Here is a 25,004-nt window from a genome sequence, read left to right on the forward strand (position 1 = left end):
AAAATCCTTTAAAATGATGGACAGTTATAAAATGCCATTTCCCGAAGTTGCACGCGGTCATACACAATGTTGGAAGGTTAGCTCAAATTTCAGATACTATTTTTTGCAATTTGATTTACTTATTTTCTACATAATATTTAAGCGATGCTTTCAGGATTATCTAATTTGCTATGATACAAAGATGAATTTTTCTCAAATCATGAATACTGAGATCTGAAATTTGCGTCACCCTTCTAACATTGCGTATGTCTGCGTACGACTTCAATGTTTCAGGATGATGATCTTTATAAGAATCAATATCAATAATGTATCATAACAGAAGGAAACAATTATTTTTACTAATTTATCTAAACCTGGATGGTACATCCAGGCATTTCTAGTTTCCTATATATTATAAAGCAATGCCAGGCAATTAAAATGAGGTATTAAGCACTTTCTAACTCCAAAAATTGATTCTTCTAGAGCAAAAATTAGTTTAGGATTTTTGGTGACTCAAATTTGAAATTTGATTTGTAGCAAGAGAAAAATATTAAAAAGACATACTTTTTTTGATTTAAGAGGCAAATTAATGGTATCAATATATTCGCAAATGTCTTATATACAGTTTAATACACTTTTAAGTCCATTATTTTTGGGGCTTTGAGTGACACGAATAAGGTTGATTTTATCTCATGACATATTAACTTATGTGAAATATAATAATATGTAATATATATCTTTATTTATTGGTTAATAGTTATTCATCGCATCGTAATTATAAACAGTTTTCCACGGATATAAAATGTACAATTATAGGATTAAAACCAGTTTTGTTAGACGCGAGATGCCGAAGGCACAACCTAACAAAACTGGTTTTCATATTATGATTGTAAATTTTTATATTCGTAGGAATATGGATATAATACGATTTTTTAGTATGACTGAGAACCGGTTCTTATCCACCAGATATAAATCGGTTTCGAGGCTATACTTGCAAATAATTTATATGTTAGTTTTCATAATTAGATTATAATCTATCATATGTCTCTAATAACAAAACTAAATTTTTATAAAAAAAATGCTGGTAGGAACTACTTCTTTAGTTAATTTTCTTGTTATTTCTTGCTTCCAATTTGTCATGCAGCTTTATCAGGTCCCACAACACTGGCCGACCCAAACAAACCTAAAACAATAATAATTTATTATAGGTTGAAAAAATACAAAGATCTAAATACAGGAGGCTAAATATTCAGTCATTATGTAAAACGTATATTAACTCTTTTATTATTAAAGAAATAGAAGATTGCGGCTCTAATGAACATTTCTTTGAATTCATTATTTTTAAAAACTTATAAATTTTTGTGTTATGTTTATAGGCGGTTTTATTATTAGAACGCTGTCATGTGGGTTTGCAATACCTACGACTATCCCATTTTCTATTTTTTTTTATGTCTTGTTCGTTTGTTATGTTCATCTTTTTTACTTTATTTTTGCCACATGTCAATGAAGAAAATGAGATATTGATTAGTAACTTTTGTCAATGGTAAGTGGGTTAAATGAAGCAATACTTTTGTCCTATTAAATAAAAACACACTGCATAATATTGTACAAACGCATGTTGTAATTAGTTACCAATAAAGAAAATAATGGAACATTTTATTATTACTTTTCTGTTGAAAAGACCAACAATTGGGTAAAATAGTTTTCCTTCAGATGTATTATCACTTTTATAACTATCCAATTTTAATACCTGAGCGGTTATAACGCCACTGAATAATGCTCCAGTAAATCCTGCTTCCAAAGTATCCTAAAAATATCAAAATGTACAATTTGAGAGATTTGTAATAATTTCTCCCATATAAGGGCAGTAAATGATTATTATTGCAATTTTTTGAATGAAACACAACGATAAATGTCGTGTAACCAAAAGGTAAGTTTTCGTGATTACATACCTGTCCAGTCATGTATAGGCCAGGTATATCAGTCTCAGGCCTTAGCTTGGCAACCATCATTGGATCAAACCTAAAAATTAAGCAACAAGGATGACAATATTCATAAGTAGCGAAGCTCTTAAATATTTAATAAAAGAGAAGCATCAAATAAGTAGATGCTCATTATTCAGGGAAATCTGCAGTCTTAAATCGAGACATCTACAATTAATAGCAACTAGAAACAATCATATTTCTCTAAACACTGCATAACTGAGAGAAAAAGAAACATTATAAGTTGTAGAGTAGATACTTAGTATCCATATGATAAGATACATAACATTTCAGCAGTCTATCTTTGATAACTACGTGATTAAAAATAATGCGCTCTAGAGGAGGACCGACTTACAACAGTTTTATACTTTATCAGAGCTAGATCTTTAAATAATTTCAATGGTGCGCTAAATCGGGGTGCGCACCATTGAAATGATTTAAAGATCCAGCTCAGCACACTTATTCCAGATTAAACATGAAAATTACCTCTCCAATGTATGATCTAAGCCATATATTTCTCCATTTGGCTGAGCAATGTAATGCTGATTTGTCAAAGGGCTTGCTAAATATAAGAATATCATTATTTAAAAATATAAAAAAAATAATGTGATAATATTTCTAGAAAATATACAATTAGGTCCTTTTTAGTAGTGAATTGGCAAAGCAGGACACCAAAGCATTTTACTAAATAAAAAGGTTTTTTTTTCTTCAACTTTTTTTGATCAAGATTTTATTTAATAAGGAACTTATAAATAAATAATAATAAAAATATCATATTCACCTATTTCAGTGTAGATAATTTTATCTCTAATTTGTGGAAATAGTTGGCAGGCTTGTTCTATCATCTTATGTCCAATACAGTTCTTTATCTAACAACAAGGATCAAATTATCCAATAAAGCAAGTAAAAAAGTAGAAAATTAGATTTCAATTATTCTTTAAAATTTCTTTCTCATGATGAAAATATCGTCTAAGACCATATTATCAAATTACCATACAACATTGAATATACTATTACTTGGATCTTACACTAGATTTTCATGTTCTCTAATACAACTAAGTATAAACAAAGGAAGGATCTACTGCAGTTCACGGTAAAATATTGCTGGTAACGAATATTGCTAAAAATTTATGAATTTTAAAGGCTGCTAGCTGCCAAACGGCTGAACGTACAGATTATACCCGCACAACATTTTAAGCGGCATAAGAAGGCCTACAAAAAATCTGGAATAGCCAAGATCCAATTATGCACAGGGTAAGCTTCACTGAAGAAAAAACGCGTAAATTAGGTCTTTTTCGCGCATTTCTCTGCACTGCGAGATAATTATGCATTATTGATTTATGGCTATTACAGATTATTTGTAGGCCTTCTTATGCCGCATAAAACAGTGTGCGGGCATGATCTGTGCGTTCAGCCGTTTGGCAGCTAGCTGCCTTTAAAATTCATAAATTTTTAGCAATATTCGTTACCAGCAATATTTTACCGTGAACTGCAGTAGATCCCAAAGGAAATACTAATAGGTGCATGGAGGAAATTTTTTTTTTTGCATAAATAAATCTACTATAAATGCGACTTAAATAACCTTTGATTCAATCTTTCTTACAATTCACAGATTAATTGTGAAACCTCTTTGTTACCTTAATGATGAAATATGGTAGCTTATAATTACCTTATAAATATGGATTTAAACGACAAATATACAAACACACTGGACAAACCAAGCAGATTAGCTTGGCAACTAAAAATCTGACCCACCTCGTCATAGGAATCTCCTCTATTCTTGACAGGATTATCTTTCCATTGTTTGAACCAATCATAGTTGGACAGGGTAATAATTTGCATGGTCGTCTTTCCCTAAACAGCATTCAATTAGAAATTTTCAGAAAGGTAAAACATAAATAAATTTCCAGTATGGCTTTGAAACCGATTAATATCCGCAGGATTAGAACCGATTCTCAGCAATACTGAAAATCAAAACTGGTTCTAATAATATTTTATTTTTATATCCGTGGAAAGCTGTCTATAATACAATGCGATAAACAACTTTTTTGTATCGCAAATGGTCCTCATAGTGATAAAAATTGTTTTGGAAGATCATTAAACTTTCTTCTGTGCTCTGAAGAAAGACAAAGGGGGGCATCTTTACCATATTTATATTTATTAGATTAAAAATGAGATAATAGAAAGGGAATTGCTACAAAAGTTCTAACGCTACAAAAGATCTAATTTACAAAAGATCTAATTCACAAAAGATCTACTTTACAAAAGATCTATCCCAACAAAAGGTCTAATCTAAGATCTTTTGTAGCATTAGACCTTTTGTAGCATTAGACCTTTTGTAAATTAGACCTTTTGTAGCATTAGACCTTTTGTAGTATTAGACCTTTTGTAAATTAGACCTTATGTAACTAGATCTTTTGTAGCAACGCCGTAATATACCTGTCTTTGTGGATGTTTATCCCACTGTGGATCCTTAGTGGATGGGAATGATATAAATAGAAGTGGAACATCTGTGTCTAGAGCATCTTCGGTTTTCATTGTCAAATATTCCTCAGCTATTAAAGAAATAAACACCAGTAAACAAAATTTGAACAATTAATTAAAGTTTAAATTAGAAAAGCATAATAGTGAACAAGACGTCGACAATAAAATCAGGCAAGGTAGCTCCTATAAAAGATGAATATTGATTTTTATATTACATTTATCTTTTAAATCTTTGTCTGCCGCGTTATTTGTTTCAGTAGAAAAAATAGATATACCTGTTGCGTTTATGTCATTGCTGGTAAATGCCCAATAATTCTGAGGTCTAACTCCTGACAAAAGGAATGAATTTTTAAAAATATATTAGAGATTAACTCCCACACCCTCCTAAAAATGTTTATCATGGCTGTCCTTGCAGACCATTTCTATATATAGAGAGAGCTTTTATATACAAGCTGTTAATAAAAGGCAGTTATAGTTTTTTTTTCATTGGTAGAAAAGTGAGAACTTTTCTAACTTTTAAAGGATTTTATATAATAAAATACCTAATTCTTCTTTAGAAGCATCTAGGCCAAGAAAGCAAATCATTGTGGCTACACCAGGCTTTAATTCAGAACAGATTTCTATAAATAAAACAAATTTTGTAAATAAAAAAATAATTGATTTTAAAAATATATTTATCGTATGGTTTTTCGTAATAGAAATCACAAAATTAAGGAAAGAATAAGTATTTATGACTTTTGATGCGTGACAGGCCGACGAACAAAGAAATCAATATTCTGATTGATTAAGCTTATTAATACAGGGAGTCTTAAATAAAAAAATTTCAGGTGTCTATATAGCAGCTGAGAAAATCACATTTCCCCCGATCGTTAAGGGCGGACGTACGTACAAAGCGAATAATAGAGTTGCTTCGCTGCTTTAAGTTACTTACTTGAGAAGTAAGAAGTGTGTGAGATAGATTTAGGAATGAGTGAGTTGAAAGTGTTATATAATCCTGTGTAAGCAAGAACGTAGTCACGGACAAGTATTTTCATCCAAAATTTGAAGGAGTAAGATTAAATATTATTATCAATAAACTATATTCTATTTTTCCTTTCCGAAAGATCTCCCTAAACATATATGCTTCCTTTAAGGTGTAGCTCATAGGTCCTAGAAGGGTTCTTCATTGTTCTTTGAGAGTTTACCTCAACCCTCCTAGGGATATCGCCCCTAGAAAAGTTAGTATTAATTGATAATATTATATTTAAAAATAGAGGAGGAATATTTATAATTCGCTTCGTAATATAAACAGCTTTCCGCGGGTATGAAAATTTAAAATTGTAAGATTAAAACCAGTTTTAGTAGCCCCGAGATGCCGAAGACATGATTTTTCAGTATGGCTGAGAATCGGTTGTAAACCAGCGGATATTAATCGGTTTTGAAGCCATACTGGGAAAGTTATCCGCCTCTCTCTACTCAAAAAAAAAACGTTCTATGTCTTTTCCTGCGCTGCTAATCACCATATCACAATCTATATTGTATTTCTCTTTGCCTTTCACAACTCGTACGCCACAAGCCTAAAAATATAATTAACACATGATAACTATACAAAGTTGGGACCAAAAATAGATACTTACAACATACAAGGCGGCAGAAACCCAGAAGCCCGAAAATGAACACAAGTTTTAAGAGTAAAAGTCAAATAGCCACTAAAGTACTATTTCTACAGGAGTAATTAATATTTGGTTAACTTGTTGTGTACAATGTCTGTAAAACTCGTTAAAAGGTATATGTACTATATACTTTTGTACTTATCGGTTTCTTTCATCATATTAAAGATGATAACCAAACATGTACAGGTCCAATACAAAGCGTTACCAAATACAGCAGACAAATCGATATAATAGTGGTTTTAAAAAATCTTACAAAAAAGAAAAAAACATAAAAACATCCAGTTACTTAAGTTTCCAGGATTCTAATATAACGATCTTAAAAAAGAACTGGTGGTTTGTGAACGTTTTCTTGGATGAAATGGATATTGTTATTAATAAGATAATTGTATACTTGTGTAGAATATATTTTTGTACGTATCTAGGACAGGGACTGGTGTTCATTTTTAGGGGGGCAGCTACTATGAAAAAGGGTTAGTTTTGCCAACCGTAAATTAACAACTCAAAATGACACAATAAAATTGATAGTTTAGGACGCAAAATTTAATTTAAAATTAGTTTTCTCTACATCAAGAAATCATATTTTGCTACTGTCGTGATTTAGATTTAATTCCTACCAAAATTATTACAAATATTTTGTGAAAAAAGAGAGTGAAGTTTAATTCATAATTAATCTTTTTGTTTGCAACGTCCTTTGATAATTAATAAATATTTCTAATATAAATTTTCATACAAATTTCTTCCATGATTATGTGTCTCTGGTGCTAATTAAGAAATAATTAGCATGAGTGAGGTTTTACAGTGATAAAGAGAAATGTACGCTAAAATAATCCTATGTCTAGTTTTTTAGTTTTAGAGCCAGAGTCAAAAAGTTTACCTTATTGTTTGCAGCGCGACTAAGCTTAATGTAAATTTTTGTGAAGCTTACGGCGGGCCGACGCGCGACTGCTGAGCCCATTTTGCTGTAAATATTTTAGCTGAACAATTTGTTAGATATAAAGATAATATTTTTGGTGGAGATTCACTAATACATATTAACTAGAGTTGGCTCGATATAATTATCTCCCTATTGGCTAGCTTCTATATGCATATCTATTTCTCAATAAATCTATTTTCCTCACCCGGCATTACTATCTAAAAGAAAGTAAATATTTAATAATCTAAATGATTTTAAAAAGATTTTTTAAATTATATTTTTTTTTTACATTACCATCACCAAAGGGTTAATGATGATGATTAAAATTTTAGTTTAATATTTGAACACACAAAGTGTCGCCACAATCGAATTCTTTTAAAACAGAGTTTTCTTAAATTTATTATATTATAAATTTAAATATTCTTTTTTATGATTAGAAATTAAATACATTGATATAAGGTAAATAGCAACATGAAATTAAAAAAAGGAATTTATTTTTTATAAAGTAAAATAATGGGTCTTATCGTTCTGGGCAATGAGAGTTTATTATGGATTATTGGAGCACTATGAGTTTTAAACAAATATTCCTTGGAAAACTTGAGCTCGTTTATAGACATTTATTTCCTATATAGATCTGACATGGATCTTGAAGCAATTAAGCAGGCCGTTTTGTACATGTTAAAAATTGGAAGATTTCATTAAATAAAAGCTATCGCAAATATACTTAGTAAATAATAAAGTCTCTTACTTTTCCATTTCTGATAATAATTTCTTCAACGTTTGCTCTAACAAGAACCTTACCCCCAGCCTTCTCTGAAAAAAAAACATTGGTTGCTTAATTGTTGTCGGATCGTATTGTAGACAGCTTTCCGCAGATTTTAAAATAAAAAAAATAATATAAATTCAAGTTTTGTTGGCCCCCTAGATTTTTCAGTATGGCTCAGAACCGGTTATAATCCAGCGGATATTAATCGGTTTCATAACCATACCAAAAATAATTTATAACATTCAAAATCTATAAATAAAAAGGAAGCTCTATTCACTTTACAAACGCTACTAACTAAAGTAAACTAATTATTCACATACATAAAGGTATCGAACATTAAATAGAAATATATCAACAGTAATCAGGAGGAATAAACAGGCACAATTCATTATCATCTATATAAAATAAGATACAAAAAGTTGTGTAATCAAAGGGGCAGTACCTTTAATACTAAGATAAATAGGATTTTACAGGAAGGTAAAGCAATTAAAACTTTTGGTTGCGAGCATATTTTGATGTAACACTTTCCATAAAACTAGAGGCTTCGCCTTAATATCATTCAGGGCCTTTGTAATCAAAGGGATAAGAAAGGGCAGAGAATAGCCTTAGGCTATCCCAAGACTTAAATGTAAAAATTAAAAAAATCAGAAAACCATCCCGGAACGTAGAGCTTCCCCAAATTGGAGAACCGAATCGGTTCAGTATTTATCAAGATCTTAAACTACATACAAAAAAACCTCATTAAATTTTACAATAGGATAATTTTAGACTTTTTTGAGCTTATTTTGTTGTATTTTTGTGGAATTAATTACATAAAGTAAATTGAATTTACATAATATGGTTAGACAAAGCAGTATTACAAAACAAAATTTGGGTGGTGCATTTAATGATTATCAGGTTTAGTTATTAATTCCTCTTTAGCATGACGAGGCGCGAGGAAATTTGTATAAAAGGTAAGAATATTTCTAATTTACCTATGATAGGAATCATATTGTAGGCTATCTCACTAGCTCCCCCTACCGGGTAATGTCCACCATCAACCATAAAGTGTTGGTTCAGAAGAGCCTAGATAGATATTCATAGATAGAAGGTTAGATAGTAAGAAAATATACTTTTCCTGCATGAAAAGATTTATATTTATAATACAAAGTAGAACGATGTCTGTCTGTTCGTTTCTACCGAAGGATCTCGCTAACAGCTGAACCGATCGGGTTCTCCTTAATAGGGTAGCTTCAAATAGGTCCCGGGAAGGTTTATAACTATTTTTGGGGAGGTTATAACCACCCTCCTAGGAGAAATCGCCCGTATAAAAATACCCCCCCCCCCAAAAAAAAAAAAAAACAACAACTAAATTTAAAAATGCATTTTGGGATTCAACTCTCCCTTCCTCAAATGCCCCTAGAGGCCTATAGGGGTGAAGCCGCTAGTAAAGTATATATAAAGTACTGCTTCATTTGGCGTTGATACAATGTAGATATTAGATAATTAGATAGAAAGATATTCAGTCCTGATTCAATAGATATTAAGTAAAACATTTACAGATAGATAGATAGATGAACCCTGAATCAAATGAATATCATCCATCATAAAGCGATGGTTTCCTAAGGCCTATAAGTAGATAGAAAGAGTATCAATCCTGGTATATAGTATAAAAATGAAGAATAATATAAGATATAAAAATGTATAATTATAAGATTTTTTATAGATGACTGAGAACCGGTTCTAATCCACCGGATATTAATCGGTTTCGAAGCGTTACTAGAATTAGATATGCACGTACAGATAAATAGTCACAGATGATATAAAAATAGGCAAATATATATTATTTTGTCAAAAAATAATGTACATAAATTGTTTAAAAGAATATCATTATATTTTTTATTTTATTTTGAAAGGTGTTGTAATATTTGAAGTTTTAAACTTGTAGGACAGGACAACTCTATAATTCTCACCTGCATGGTAAAGTAAGATTTTGAGGGGAGGGTTCCATAATCCCCCCAACCATACATCATAACGGTTTGCAACTCCCTAGGGTAGAAATATTTCATTTTTAGAGACGGGGACAGAGAAATATTTTCAGTAATATAAATCAAATTTGATTGTTAAAAAAATTTATTACAGAGTTATTTTAGATATTTATTTTCTCATATTTCTACATGCCTGTTCTTTAAAGCTTATATTCCTTACACTGTCTGTCTGTCTGTAATGCATTACACGCGTAATGATATTAGCGTATATGTTATTAGAGTGCTCTATCAAAGCTATGAGAATGATGCTATTAAGAAATTAGTGCTATACCTTATCCCTACATCATTGTGTGTTATAACCGTTAACGGCCTTAAATGCACGCACATACAAAATAATTTTATTAAGTCAAAATCCATAAATTTGTCTTTATTACGAAAAATTAATCTCTAAAACTTTATATATCATAATATTTGTCTATGTATCTATACATATATAAAGAATATTATTTTTCATTTATATTTTTTTCAGAAATATAAAAAGGAAAATTTGTGATATATCTTTTTTTACTTCTGAAAATGAAATTTAAGAGAAACTATTCCACTTTTTCCTTTTTTTAATTTTACCATGTTCCATAGGTACCTTACGTATTTTAAATCAATCTAAAATAAACAAAAAAAAACACTTTTATTGCTGCGCTACTTATAAACATAACTTGTTTTAATGCTTACTTGTTATCTGTGAGTGATTGTACGACATCCAATGTACGACTTGTGTAGGCACGCGTCCATAAGTTTGTTACAAATTTCAGAATTCCAGATTTGATGGCCAACCTAACCAGCCACAGAGGAACAATCTAAGAGAAAAAGATCTTTAATTTTTCCTAAATATATCTCCAAATTTCATTAATAATCATAGACTAAGAGCATAAGAATAATTAAATTATATTGTTTCTGATGTCATTTAAATCCCATGAAGAAACAACATTAGAGCAAAATAATTGAAATATAATCAAATTTTGCCATGTAAATTTTTTTTGTAAAGCAATAAATATAAAAAGCTACAAATAATTGTATTATTTATTTAAAGAGTAGCTTGGATATTAAGCTATAAAAATTGGAAAGAATTTTAATGAATATAATAGATTTGAAATCTGCATAAAATTTTAAGGAATTTTTATAAAATTCGTTTTTTGTATAGTTCTTTATCTATAAGCGCAAATACAAATTAAGTTAAATAATTTTGACATCTGTGATTGGTGGATTGAAAACTATCTGCGCCCTGATTGGAGAAGCTTAAGTGACGTACATCATTCAACCAATTAGAGCGCAGGTAGTTTCCAATCCACCTATCCTATTGGTCAAAATTTTTTAACTTAAATTGGATTTGCGCTTTTAAATAATGAATTATATAAAAACGAATTTTATAAAAAATCCTTAAAATTTTATGCAGATTTCAAATCTATTATATTCATTAAAATTCTTTCCAATTTTTATAGCTTATTGGGTATCTCAAACGCATTACAGGTCTAATGTTTAAAGAGATTTACTGTTAATACCTTTAAAATCCCATGTAAAATGAAAGTATTTTCACAAGTCTCCATCATATCAAAATATTTTTCTATTCCCTAAAATATATATAATGGCGTAATAAGGGGATTCAAGTACGAATTTTCTAGAAATATTGACTATATCAGATTAATTGTGTAACATAAATATTAAATAAGTCTTTGGAAATTGAAATTTTTTTAATATTGATTTTGTGTTTTGTAGAAAAAAACCCAGTTGGTATGATATCCAAAGCTCTACATACAATAAATCACTTTCGTTGGCCTAAAAAATAGTGACTTTAAATAAATCTTCATTGGGTTATACAAAAACTTCAGTATTCAACTTTTCCACTCATACTTTTATTATTAGGAGGAGTTATTTTGTTAACAGTGATTGGAGGCGGACATCAATTTACCGTCCATCGTCTTAACCCTTAGGATCTCTGGGTTATATTCGACAAAGCCCAATCTGTACCAATTATGTACCACTTTTGATTCCTGTGATGTCATAAAAATGAGGGAAACGAGAGGAGAAGTGGGAAAGAAAATCCCTAAAAAAGGGCTGGAGAATCCCTCATTTTATGACGACACAGGAATTAAGAGTGGTACAGATTGGGCTTTGTCTTATATTGAACCCATATTAATATGTGTATATACGCCAAAGTATAAATTTCTCCCTGTATATCTTGAGGAAATTGTTTTTTCAAAAGAGATTTCCATGCTTCAATACCGGTAGTTACGGGGTACATCCTGAAATATTATACATAAGCAGCTGCGCCAATAGCCTTGATGTGTAAATGCAGATTGTGGGAGAGTAATCTTCATTCAACTTAATTTTTGTTATAAAAATAAAATTACAAAATAAATAAATACTTTTAATTAGTTGGCTCCTAGAAGACTGACAGACAAAAAAAACTCTAAGAGCACTTGAGGAACGGAGGCGCAGTTAGGGAGGGGTTAAGTCGACCAACCGTTAATAATTTTAATTTTAAGAAAATAAAAAAAATTAGTTGTTATTGATAATTGAGCTCCAGACAGACACACACAAAGATCCTGTTACTTTTATAAAAGAATTAAGAACCCTATAAGTATTTTTGTTAATACGCTTTTCCCAAACGTTGTGAAAATAAAAAGTTTTATAAACTGTTTAAAAAATTGGAAAAAATACCTCTTGTGAAACTTTTATACATTTATTTACAAGCAATAATTATCTTCTTTGTCAAACATCATGTAAATTAAACAATGTTTGAACTTGAAAAGTTTGTACGAGAATGAATAATTACCTATTCTCATCTCCATAGCCAATGCTGACAACATCAAACTCAGGCTCAAGGGCGGACCATTCCAGTTGACCGTCAGTTATCTAAAATTTCAAAGAAGATTACGTCCAATGCAATGACTTATTCCTAAATGAAAGACTATTTTCGAATTATGTTTTTTATTCTGATAAAAAAAGACAAATGATAAGATCTCTCGCAAGCCTCACTTTTTTCTTTATTAAAATTTCGTGATAATTTAGCTTTTTAATATCAAGTGCATGCACTCTATTATATATTTGTCCACGTTAATTTTTGATCTGATTTGTTGAGCTTCGCATTATTGAATGTTGTGATCCTTGTTTAAATTAAATTAATTTGTATAAACCATGTTGTATACCAAACTTAATTTGATTAAGGCCACGGCCATACCCTTGCTTTGATTTCAGATATATTAATTATTATTATTATTTACTAAGTATATTTGCGATTACTTTTATTTAATGAAATCTTCTAATTTTTAACATGTACAAAACGGCCTGCTGTATTGCATCAAGATCCATGTCAGATCTATATAGGAAATAAATGTCTATAAATGAGCTCAAGTCTTCCAAGGAATATATGTTTAAAACTTATAGTGCTCCAATAATCCATAATAAAATCCCATTGGCCAGAACGATAAGACCCATTATTTTACTCTATTAAAATTAATTCATTTTTTTCATTTCATGTTGCTATTTACATTATATTGAAGTATTTAATTTCTAATCATGAAAAAGAAAATTAAATTTATAATATAATAAATTTAAGAAAACTCTGTTTTAAAAGAATTCGATTGTGGCGACACTTTGTGTGTTCAAATATTAAACTAAAATTGTAGTAATCATATTAACCCTTTGGTGATGGTATTGTAAAGAAAAAAATATAATTTAAAAAATCTTTTTAAAATCATTTAAATTATTAAATATTTACTATCTTTAAATAGTAATGCCGGGTGAGGAAAATAGATTTATTGAGAAATAGATATGCATATAGAAAACTAGCCAATAGGGAGATAGTTATATCGAGCAAACTCTAGTATTGGATATAGGAGATATAGGATATAACATCTGATGTTTGATTACTTTTTAGCCAACTGAATTTACAATTTATGGTTTAGTAAGTGTATATTGATCAAAAATCTTAAGGGATAGGACAACAAACTATAAATTCCATATTGTGACAAACAAAATTACCCAAACTCTAGTTTAAAATTATTGGGGGGAAAAGTTTGAACACTGCTAGTTTTTACCAACCAATCTAGACTTTTTAATAGTACCATGAGTATTTAAGCCAACGAATGAGATGACGTGATAATAAACTTTGGATACCAGTTAAATTACAGCTCAATGTCAGTTGATTGTGATAAATTCACTGAGTGAAAAAGTCTTTGTTACTTCTTAGTTATTTATTGAAATATATTTCGGTGGACTTTGCACCCTCTTCAGTCTTGTAGTTTAACTAGATGAGTTGATTGCTTCTCTAAAAAAGTTTTTCTGTCCTCCACTCTACTTTAGACAGAGCTAGCTTTTTTTTCTTTGGAGTGTCTGGCAGTTTAAAGACAAGAAAATTAATTTGAGTGGGCGTCCCCCCCCCCCCCCGTCATTCGTGTGTATACCCTTGTTTAAACATTAGATAGTTTCAGTATGTACATTAACATTTGTGATATGTTCGTATGCCCTTTCATCAGAAAAGAATAACGGCAAAGTATGAGATATCTTAAATAAAAATAATATTTACCTAAAAAGGCAAGATTAATACAATAAAAAAAACTAAAAGAACAATGATGTTTCTTATGACACAATAACGTTTCAAGTGAAAAGGACGAGTGTATCATGAAGAAAGGGGTCATAATCCCCTACTTCTATTAGTGTTTTTCTTCTTACTTGAATTTTAACAAATCATGTAAACACTCAGAGCAAATTTTCAATTCATTTTATTTTAAAGAATTTCGTTAGTGCATTACTGCGATTTTTTATTATGCATCGATGACCACCTTATTGACTCAAATAATAATAAAAAATTTCACATATAAAATACAGGGACTGAGGAAAGTAATTCAGACAAACCACCCTCTTTCCTTATTTCTCCATTTCTTACCCACCTCCCTTCATTTATATAAAAAACTGTATGCCAACTCTAAACCAACAAAATATATAACTTACGGCAATTTCAAATGGAATTAATTGTCTGAATAGATAAAATAGGTCAACTTAAAAAAAAAGAAAAAAAATGTTAAAAAGGTTAACCTAGTAACATTTTTAGTAATTTTTCTGATGCCGTTGAAACTTATAATTCTTTAATAAAATTATGCAATTTTAATCCTATTACTGAATTGTTTAGCTAACAAGGTTTTAAAACCTAGAACCAATTAGTAAACCATGTACCCCCCCCCCAACCTGACTTTAAAAAAAAATGTATCCATAATTATTGCACATTTCTTTGTGGATTGGAAATGCAGAAGACAATAAATTCTTATTCCATTCGTTATGATTCTGAACAGGTTTTTAATTCATCGGAAATCAATCGGATTCAGAGCCATCTCTCTGTCTCTCTTATCCCTCCTCATGCAAAATTTTGGTCTTGCCCTTGCATTTAAAATTTCAGGTTTAGAAAAGAGAATTAACTTCAGTTAACAAACTTTAAACAACTCAGGGATTTAGTAATATTTAACCAATCGACTACGCCCCTAGATGCCTCTGAGCCATACTAAAAAATCCTGATAGTATCGTATCATAGAGAATTATTGACGAAAAACAAAATACAATCTTAAAAATAAATCCTGATGAAAATTAAAGATGAAAATTTTTCATGTTATGGATTTACTATCCACGAAAAATTGTCTATAATACGATGCGATTAATAACTATTCCTTTTTGTGCAACTCAACACTGGTGTCCTGGATAGGAAACAGGTTTTTTTTGAGTTACGTATGACAAGACTTATATTTCCATGACCGGGCGTGTATGACGGTTCAGCACATAACTTTCATTAAATCACAGCTGATCATTTTTGTGGATTTTTTTGAAAATTACTTTTTTACCCAGATTTTCATAGTTTTTTCCCCAAAAAATCACAATATTCTCATATTTACAGCTTAGTTAATCTAAATTTTTAAAGAAAAGTATAATAGATGATAGCTGAACCAAAGATTATGTTATTATCAATAACAAGATCTTTCAGAATCAATTAACTAATCTAAGATTTGTAGTCTAGAAGTTGGGTAAAAGTTATTTGGAGTTGTTATTTGAATTAATGTCTAAACAGTTCAACAAAACTTAAGTTTGTTTTGGTAGTCAACACAAAAAAATACTCATTTTTTAAGTCCCTCATGCATGCCTCATGAATTGTAATAGCATAGTTCCTGGCTGTAATAAGATGTCTCTCTGAGGTTCCACCAATGAAGTTTAAACTAACATGCTTCAGAATCAGCAATGATGTATAAAGTTTTCCTTGTAATATTGACAAGTTATCTTGCTCAATATTGGTTCCTTGTTGACTTGATGTCTAAATAGTTCCTGTGTTATTGTTTGTTCCTGCCCATCATCATTGGAAACAGTCAGTTCAGTATTGTGGCTGATTTTAAAGGTTTTGATGGATTGTGGTTGCAGTTGAAATGATGGTGGTTGTGTGAAATTCTCGCCAGTGTCAGACACAAACTGCACCAGATTCTTGTTTACTCTGGCCTTTCAGGTAATCAGGTAAACATTGTAACCTGAAAGTATTGGGACATGGTGGTTTTAGCTGTTCTGGGTAATGAGTTTGGATCTACTGCAGTTCATGGTAAAATATTGCTAGTAACAAATGCTTCCTGGTTCATGATGTGACCGTACATGGCTGATCTCAGACCAGCTTTTCAAAGCAAACAGTATGCTGTCCCAACTGGCATTACTAAATATGGAACTGCAGTAGAATATCAGGGACTGGCAAATTGCTTTTTATGTATTTACTATGACTTACTTTTCATTCCCTCTGGTGGAGAGAGCTTAAAGCATTTTGTTTTCAGGGTTTAGTTTTTTTCTAGGCTCCTTAACAAGATGATCGATATAGAAAAGATTGTCAAATGTAACACATAAGAACTTAGGATGTCTGACTTATGGTACTGTTTCAACAATGACTACAGTGCCTGCTTCATTCAAACAGGTGGTAAAGACTATTATAGATGATTTGGCTGGAGAAATGAATGGGTTCTGGCTTTTTAACCAATCATTAAGAACTGCCAAGTAAGCTTTGATGTCCTTGACATAAGGATAAATAAGGGGACCTATGCTGTTGGAGTTGTCAGCAGAGGGAACTAGATGTAATTAGAGTGAGGTGTTGGCATTTATGAAATTTACAGTTCGAATAGTATATGGTATAGGACCCCTCCTTGTAGGTCAGCCTGTTCGGCAGATTTGTATGCATATTTAGATCCTCAGATAACAACAAATTGTTGTCTACCTCTAAGGTATTCACATAAAAACGTTACATGTACTCATTCAAGTCTAGTGCATTAATATTATGCAGTAGAACCCTTTGTTTACAGTGTCAGAAGCCTTTGAAAGATAACTGGCACTGTTCTGATAACTGGTTTCTTATTGTTTAGGCTGTTGTTAATTAAGGTTTTAATACTCTGTAAGGCAGTGGTGGTGAACCTGCCTGTGTGAAAGCCATAATGTTGGTCTGCAAGTTTAACAGCATCCTTCAGGTAGGGACGAATCCTGCAGGCAGGATAAAGAAGTGAGACAGGGCAGTAGCTGGAACCCTAATTGTCCTCCATAAGCTTGGTGTCTAGAAGTGATTTTTTTGTCAATAGTACAATGAAAACATTGTACAAAATCAATGCTGATTCTGATTGGTTTAAACTTTTTTGGTGGAACCTTAGAGGAACCTTGTATCACATCCATGATCTATGTTTTACCTACAAATCTTAGAATAGTCAATTGAGGTTATTGATCTTGTTATAGCTGTCATCTATTATACTTTTTTGCATGAATTTAGAATAACTAAGCTGTAAATGTGAGAATATTGTGATTTTTTGGGGGAAAAACTATGGGTAAAAAAGTAATTTTCAAAAAAATCCACAAAAATGATCAGCTGTGATTTAATGAAAGTTATGTGCTGAACCGTCATACACGCCCGGTCATAGAAATATAAGTCTTGTCATACGTAACTCAAAAAAACCTGTTTCCTATCCAGGACACTGGTGTCAACTTACAATTTAATTGCTTTAAAAAGTTGAATTAACAATTCACAAACAGAACAAAATTAATTTTAGAAAAGTCAAACCTTAACTTTATTAATTCCAATTTGACGTTTTCAGATAAACAGCGGAACGCTGTTTAACATACGATGTGATAAATAACTATTGTGTACACCAATCTACCTCCATTGTCTTATCCCTTAATATCTACCCCATAGTGAAACCTATTTTTTTTATAAGTATACATAGATTTCTATTTTTTTCCTTGTGATATTTACCTGGTCACAAAGTGTTTTATTAAGAGTCTGTGAACCCATCTCTCCAACATAATGAATACCAACATCGAATTCAAAGCCCTGCCACAGCACAGTCAATACAATATTATTTAATCATATGTCAACTTGCAGTAATTCCTATCACAGGTGAAAAATTACACATGTATTTACCCTGTGAATAGCTCTAACCAAGCGGGAATCTTAAAAATTACTCAAACTAACCAACTAAAAAAAATGAATCCTAGATACAAAAAAATTCTCTCTTTTTTTGTGGGGGGGGGGGTGGGTTGGTGGATGAATGATTTTCTGGTTATTGAAGATATTTCCTAAAAGAGTTGGCCGTTTTTCAATATATTTTATTACCAGCTTCGCCCCTAGCCTCTAGGGGCTTTGCCCCAAGAGGTATAATTACATCTTTTATTACCTGGAGAGCCCCCACCACTCCACCACTATTTGAAATAAAAAAATTGGTGGGTGGATTTTTTTTGGTGGGGGGGGGGGGGTTGGGTGTGATTAGATTAGATAACTAGGGGCTTTACCCCAAAAGGTAATAAAAATGTAGTACATTTGGTGGACCTTCATCATCTGCATCATCAAAAAAAAGGTTTTTTTTTATTTTTGGGGGGCTAGGGGTGTCCCACGCCCCCCCAAAAAAGGCTAAAACCACCACAGGACCAGTAGGTATATTCCCTGAAGAGTAGAATCCGATCGATTCAGTGGTTACCGAGATCTTAAGGGACAGACAGATGAACAGAGGGACAGACGGACAGACAGACGGACGGACGGACATCAAGCTACTTTGTATTAAAGATTATCTAACATTTTGGAGGGAATAACCCTTGTTAAAACTCTTAAATACTATGATTGTATTTCCTTTTCTGTAAAGGTATGACAGCAACCTCCAGCTTGATCATGCTGCTCCAGAATTAATACCTGAAAATATGATACGGATATATTACCAAAAGAAATATATTTTGTTTCCAAATTAGAAGTATAATGTGGGATGAAATTTAAAACCAACTTTTAGCCCCCAATAATCCCTCATTTTCATGACGTCATAAAGCTGATTTTTAGACACTTTGTAAAGTTTAAGTACTTGAGATTCGTATAAATTAGCCTTCTAATAAAAACACGTACCTTTTTTCCGGATTTTGCCATTATAACTCCAGTTGTTAAACCGCCAATACCTAAATTAAAATTTAAAGACGATCCTTTTATATTTGCGATTTCAAAAAAATTGTTTAACTTATAATTTCTGTTATTATAGAACATTGATATTGAAAAGTGTCATCCACGAAAATTTTTGCACTCCCTTAACCCCCGTTATGCACGTCTTTGTATAGAAATGCTATCTAGGAAAAATATGTCCATAGAAAGTACAGTAGATTTAGATTAATTTTCAATTCCACTAGTTACATATAATATAACTAGCGGCTTCGCCCCTAGCCTCTAGGGGCTTTGCCCCACGAGGTTTGATCAAACCAATTTTTTTTTGTATTTTAGATTTAAAAAAAGAAAATTTTTTTTTGAGGGGGGGTATTTTTTATTTTTTGGGGGGTTGGGGGTGTTCCACCCCCCAAGAAAATAGTTATAAACCTTCCCGGGACCTATAAGAAGCTACCCTGTAAAGGAGAACCCGATCGGTTCAGTGGTTAGCGAGATCCTTCGCTACAAACAAACAAACAGACAGACAAACAAACAGAGAGACATCGTTCTACTTTGTATTATAGATAATAAAGTACATTAGAATTTAATAATGAATTACAATTTACATAACCACAACGACCACAACTGCAATATATGTAATAATGAATACAATTAACATATCCAGTTACAATATTATATTGTATTTATTTAATTATGAGATGACCATAAGTAAAATCACCTGATCCAATAATTATAGCATCTAACTTTTCGGGGACCTAAAATCAAAGCAGAAGCTTATGTTGATGTTATAACATCACAAAGTTTTACATGTCATATTAATTTGTAAATTAGACACATATACCATTTAACTACTGGACACATTACAAAAAAAACCACGGGTTACAATTATGCAGCTTATAACAAAAACGAAAAAATCACGAAACATATATTACTGTCGTAGAATTGCAACACATAGTAGAATTGATGATTTTCTTTCGGCCTCTTCCCCCCAAATATTATTTTAGATTTATTTCGCTTGTTGGTTATAACTTATTCCTGACAATTATGTTACTTACTTTATCCACAGAAAATGCTTGCTTCAAAATTTTGTCCCTTACTTTTTGATCTTGGATGTACGGTTTCCTATAAAGTTCATATGTTAAATTCAAAGTAGTAATGATTTTGTCCGTCCTTTTAGTTATCGCTTATGAATGAACCGTCTAAGCAAGTATAAAGAATTTAATTAAAGAGTTATGCCGCAAATTTGTAATAAATTTATCTCCTTATTTAAATTTTGCACTCTTATTTTTAATGCCAAAACAAAATTACGTAATTATATTTTTTATGCTTTTTTAAAAGAATGTATAGAACATAAAAGTAAAAGAAAATAAGGGACATAAGCGAAATGTAACTATGCCTACAGGGCGTTGACCCTGTCCCGATTTTGTATAAGGTCTTTGAAGTCAGCTAATGGCGTCGAACATAAAAACACAGCCGAGTCCCTACTAAAGACCAAAACTCAATTTGCTAGCAGACGAAAGGGATATCTGTCACTTGGGGCAAGTAGTTGTCGGAATTATACATCTATACATTTCTAAAAATCTACATTCTAATTTATACCTTTGTGTTCTGGAATCTTTTGAAAATGGATTTGGAGGTCTTGGCTTCAAAATCCATTGCAGGATCTAAAAAATATAAACAATTAAATTAAAGTAAATCAATAAAGTATATCTGATCATTTAAATTAAAAGTAAACTTATGAAGTATATCTGATTATTTAGTAACCCTTGAGTTTGCGTCCCAAGGGGCATATTTGATTTTAAATCAGGTACATAAAATACTTGATTTATTTTACAAGAAGTATAAACGAAGCCCAAGAAAATTTTAACAACCACTTAAAGGACGCCTGCAAGAAATACCACGCTTAAACAACTGAAAGACTGCCACAAGTAGACCAAATACCCAAAATTTAAAGCCTTCAGCTTCAATAACAAAAAAGTTCTAGGCATTTCAAAAAAGCATTTTATATACAATGAAAATTTTAAAAGATTTCCAATGCTCATAAAAGAAAAAACAATAATAAATTACGTCGCCTAGACAAAAATTATAACCTTATCTTTGTCAGAAATTTGGATTGCCGGTAACTGATTACATTTTTACAATAAAAACACCACATTTCATAGTCAAAATCTATGAAAAATATTTAATTTAAATTGCATTTTAAACAAAAATCATAGCAGAAACAAAGGGGGAAACTTCTGCAAACTCAGCTGTGATTGGTTGCTTAGCTAATTCAGCCTTCTGATTGGCTACAGTACACTCGGTACAACGCAAGTTAAACTTAATTTTTTAAAATGATTTTGACTATAAAAATGGGTATTTTTATTGTAAAAATATAATTAGTTACTGGCAATCTAAATTTATGACAAAAATAAGCTTATAATTTTGTTTCTAGGCCACGTAGTTTAATTTCAAAATTTCTAAGCCTAGAACTTTTTTGTTATAGAAGCTGAAGACTTCAAATTTGGAGTATTGAGTCTACTTGTGGCAGTCTTTCAGCAGTTAAAGCGTGGTATTCTTTGCAGGCTTCCTTTATTGATTTTTTAAAAATCCTCTAAATAGGGATTAGGTGAATGGGCTATGGTTGTTAACTGATCATTTTCAAACACAATTAAAATTAAAATTATTGGGTGCTGTACACTTACAGTGTATAAATTATACTATTGTGAAGTTGTCAGGTTTTTTGGCTGTTATTTAATATTTGCTAGCCACCGATAAGGTTCCCGATTTTAAGAAATATATTATAAGAAAGAGGATGATTTTAGGCTATAATTGATTTTAATATTATTGATCTTAAACGAGATTTTATGTTCTCTTATAAAGCGAATCTTCTAGCCGGCTAAAATAACGATCTTCCCATCCTTGCCCCTTTTATCTAATCACACCCCCTTCTTCTGGATAAACGAATTGACCAATAAGTGACAGGGTAAACACCAACCTAAATTAACGACAATTTTTCCCGTCATAATATCAACGTATATTCTACATCCATTAGGATATAATATTTCAAAATGAAGATCTTACAAAGGTTTATGGCTATTTTTCTGCTTTCCTGCCCCTTAAAATACAAAGCACCTAAATGCTAGGGGCAAGGCCAAAATTAAATCTGGAAGGTATATTTCTGCTTAAAACTGCATTTGCTCGAAAAAGATAAAATATATTAAAGATGTAATTTGTATTCTTTTAGTTTATTTCTTATCTATGCAGCAGGTGTCTAAAAAGTACACAAAAATGTTTATCAAATTATGTCCATTTTTATCACTTATACTTTTCATGAGAGATACATCTTTATCAGGTGAACAAATAGTTACAAGAAATTAAGGATAGCCGAATCCAAAAAAGCGTGGCTCAGTTACTGTCAGTAAAAGATCAATTCAACATTAAATATATAGTACAACAGCTACTCTTTAATACCCTTTGTCTGTACGTCTGTCTGTCCGTCCATCGGTCAGTATGTCAACCTTTGGAAGCAAATGTAATTTACCCTGCTACTGTCAGAAGATACAGATGGAAAACTTTTGTTTCCTATTTATATCTTTTTTTCCTTCATATTTTGTCGCCTATATTAGATATTATCATCCTTGCTTAGTTATCACTGTGTCAACGAAATATATTTTACCTAACTTGCATGTTTTTTAATGCAATTATTACTTGCAAACTTTGCAAATATATGAGTGCATATTTGCAGACAATTGTGCATTTAACAAATTGCAAAAAGATAAAAAGATATTTTTTACAGGAAATTGAATGATGAAAATTTAAAGAACTTTCTAAATTTGTCCTTAGCACCAATATGAAATTAAAGGTTTGAATTTAAAAGATGAAAATATCCATGAACGGAGGGACAAACGAACATTAACACTTGTAGGGTGTCAGAACTGAATAATGGTAAAAGAATGTTTAAAAGTTTAAGTGTTTGAAATAATGCTTAAATACAGAATAATGTTTAAGGACTTACTTACATACTTAAGGACTTAATTATAGAAATAAGATATAACTCCATTTGTTCGTATTTTATTTATTTCGCTGCTCAAGCATGTTGATCTCCTTGTTTAAATATTTCTTTCTGAATTAAAATAAAATTTATATCTCCTTCATAAGATATATAAAAATCTTTAATAAAATGTCAATCCAATTTGTTGTAGAACAATTTATTACACAGAAATTGACACTTTCTTGCAAAATTTTACTTAAAACAGGGAAAATTCTGTCCATTCTTTGCGCTGTTATTCTAAATTTACTCTCTTCCAAATTGAGAGTTTGTACTCTACAAATAATAGCCTGTATGTACATGTACATAGACATCCAGAGTGGGGGTAAAGGGATGATAACCATCAAACTTTCAAACCACTCATTTTACCCCCCAATTTTTTTTCAAAAATACATTAGATTACCCCCATCAAACCTTTAAAACCCTTATTTTACCCCCTCAAAATAGAAAGCTTGGGCGTCCCTGTGTATGTATATATCAGAAAAATATACATATAGCATGTCCAACCAATGCAATGTAATACTAGAGTCATTTAGTTGCACTTTTATTTACTTGTATTACATTTATCTCACGTTCTAAGTTAATAACAATCACATAAAACCAATTTTGGCATTAACAGACGTACGTACGAACCTTGACAGCTTGTGCTAAAGCTTTGCTAAAAATATATAGAATAAAGAGTTTAAGAACTAGTCTATAATTGAAAGGTAATAAAAATTTTCTAAATTATTTTAATCTAAAACAACTTTATCTAGAAAATCTAAACAAATTTATTTCAATTGATTAAATAATACCTTTGCAATAGATATAACCAGAGCAGCCACCAAAATACCTGTCAACGAAAACATATTTTCACTGAAAAAAATTACAATTAAAATAAAATAGACAAATTTTCTGTTTATTCAAGACTAGAGCAGATTCCGTTTTCATTTAATATTTTTACAGTTACATTTGTTCTAATATCACATATATTTTAATAGTTTTATTTTGTAAAACTTGCATAATATCGCCTCCACCCCTAAAATCTATTTTAATCTGCAGACAAATTGCCTAAAAACCAACTTGCTATTTTATAATTAAGGTATAATAATTGAAATTTTTTTGTTATTAAGGATATACTATGTAGTATTTAAAAAAAATTATGATATAAACATTGCTTTCCCAAACCACACTTCTCACACGCTCAGTATTAAAGCTATAGTTTTCTTGCTTGTGGCTTTCTCAAGGAAAACCAAATTAAAACTGAGTATTTATACTGTGAACTTATTGTGTTGCTTAGGTCGATTTGGCTTAGTAGGTGACTATAGCCAACAAATATTATATCATAACAGTTTATTTTATACTTTTGAAGGATTGCTTTAGTAGTGTTACATTAAATTTATTCAACGACTCGGGAACATAATTTGTTGACTGTAGAAATGACCAATATATGTCGCTTATGAAATGTACACAATTTGTTTGATAGGACAACAGTTTACATATCTAACGTTGATTATTTATAAAAAAATAATAGTTTTTTAATAAAAATTTTATGATAAAATATAGAATGTACGATAAATTGTTGAAGTATGGATCATCATAATCAGGTGACCTAAGTAATCTTCTATACAGGGTGTCCAGTAAAAAACCAGTTTCGGGAAATAACCATTATAGTCAAATAAAAATTAAGTGTAGGTAGCACAATCTACTCTATAACTAGGTTCGGTATGTCTGTCAGTCCTTCCGTCCGATTAAGTTATCAAAAATTAAATTTCCTAGAGGCTAT

At 30.9% G+C, this 25,004-nt stretch overlaps 1 protein-coding gene across 1 annotated transcript; it reads right to left on the minus strand.

Moving 5' to 3' along the window:
- Positions 1–704: 704 nt before the first annotated feature.
- LOC145329549 (all-trans-retinol 13,14-reductase-like) lies at positions 705–24,091 on the minus strand. The gene is made up of 25 exons (XM_080173822.1): positions 24,034–24,091; positions 20,809–20,873; positions 20,265–20,331; positions 19,928–19,964; positions 19,180–19,229; positions 18,915–18,975; positions 18,046–18,122; positions 12,574–12,653; positions 11,965–12,040; positions 11,300–11,365; positions 10,473–10,597; positions 9,729–9,804; positions 8,751–8,841; positions 7,759–7,823; positions 5,927–6,001; positions 5,377–5,437; positions 4,988–5,065; positions 4,721–4,774; positions 4,401–4,516; positions 3,717–3,815; positions 2,743–2,830; positions 2,448–2,523; positions 1,932–2,001; positions 1,730–1,786; positions 705–1,162 (listed from the first exon to the last, which is right to left on the minus strand). Exons 1-25 carry the CDS (start codon positions 24,085–24,087, stop codon positions 1,079–1,081), a joined length of 1,848 nt encoding a protein of 615 aa, XP_080029948.1. The 5' UTR covers positions 24,088–24,091; the 3' UTR covers positions 705–1,078.
- Positions 24,092–25,004: the final 913 nt, after the last annotated feature.

This window comes from Acartia tonsa, chromosome 10 (assembly GCF_053477335.1).
Source record: "Acartia tonsa isolate MP-2025a chromosome 10, ASM5347733v1, whole genome shotgun sequence".
NCBI classification, from domain to species: domain Eukaryota; kingdom Metazoa; phylum Arthropoda; class Copepoda; order Calanoida; family Acartiidae; genus Acartia; species Acartia tonsa.

Bases quoted from the DNA above. Each gene is read 5' to 3' on its own strand.
- LOC145329549 (XM_080173822.1), bottom strand. From the start codon at position 24,087: ATGTTTTCGTTGACAGGTATTTTGGTGGCTGCTCTGGTTATATCTATT. The intron at 2,524-2,742 runs GTGAATATGATA...TCTTATATTTAG, and splicing joins AATTATCTACACTGAAATAG to CAAGCCCTTTGACAAATCAG. The intron at 2,002-2,447 runs GTAATTTTCATG...CTTAATTTTTAG, and splicing joins TTAGATCATACATTGGAGAG to GTTTGATCCAATGATGGTTG.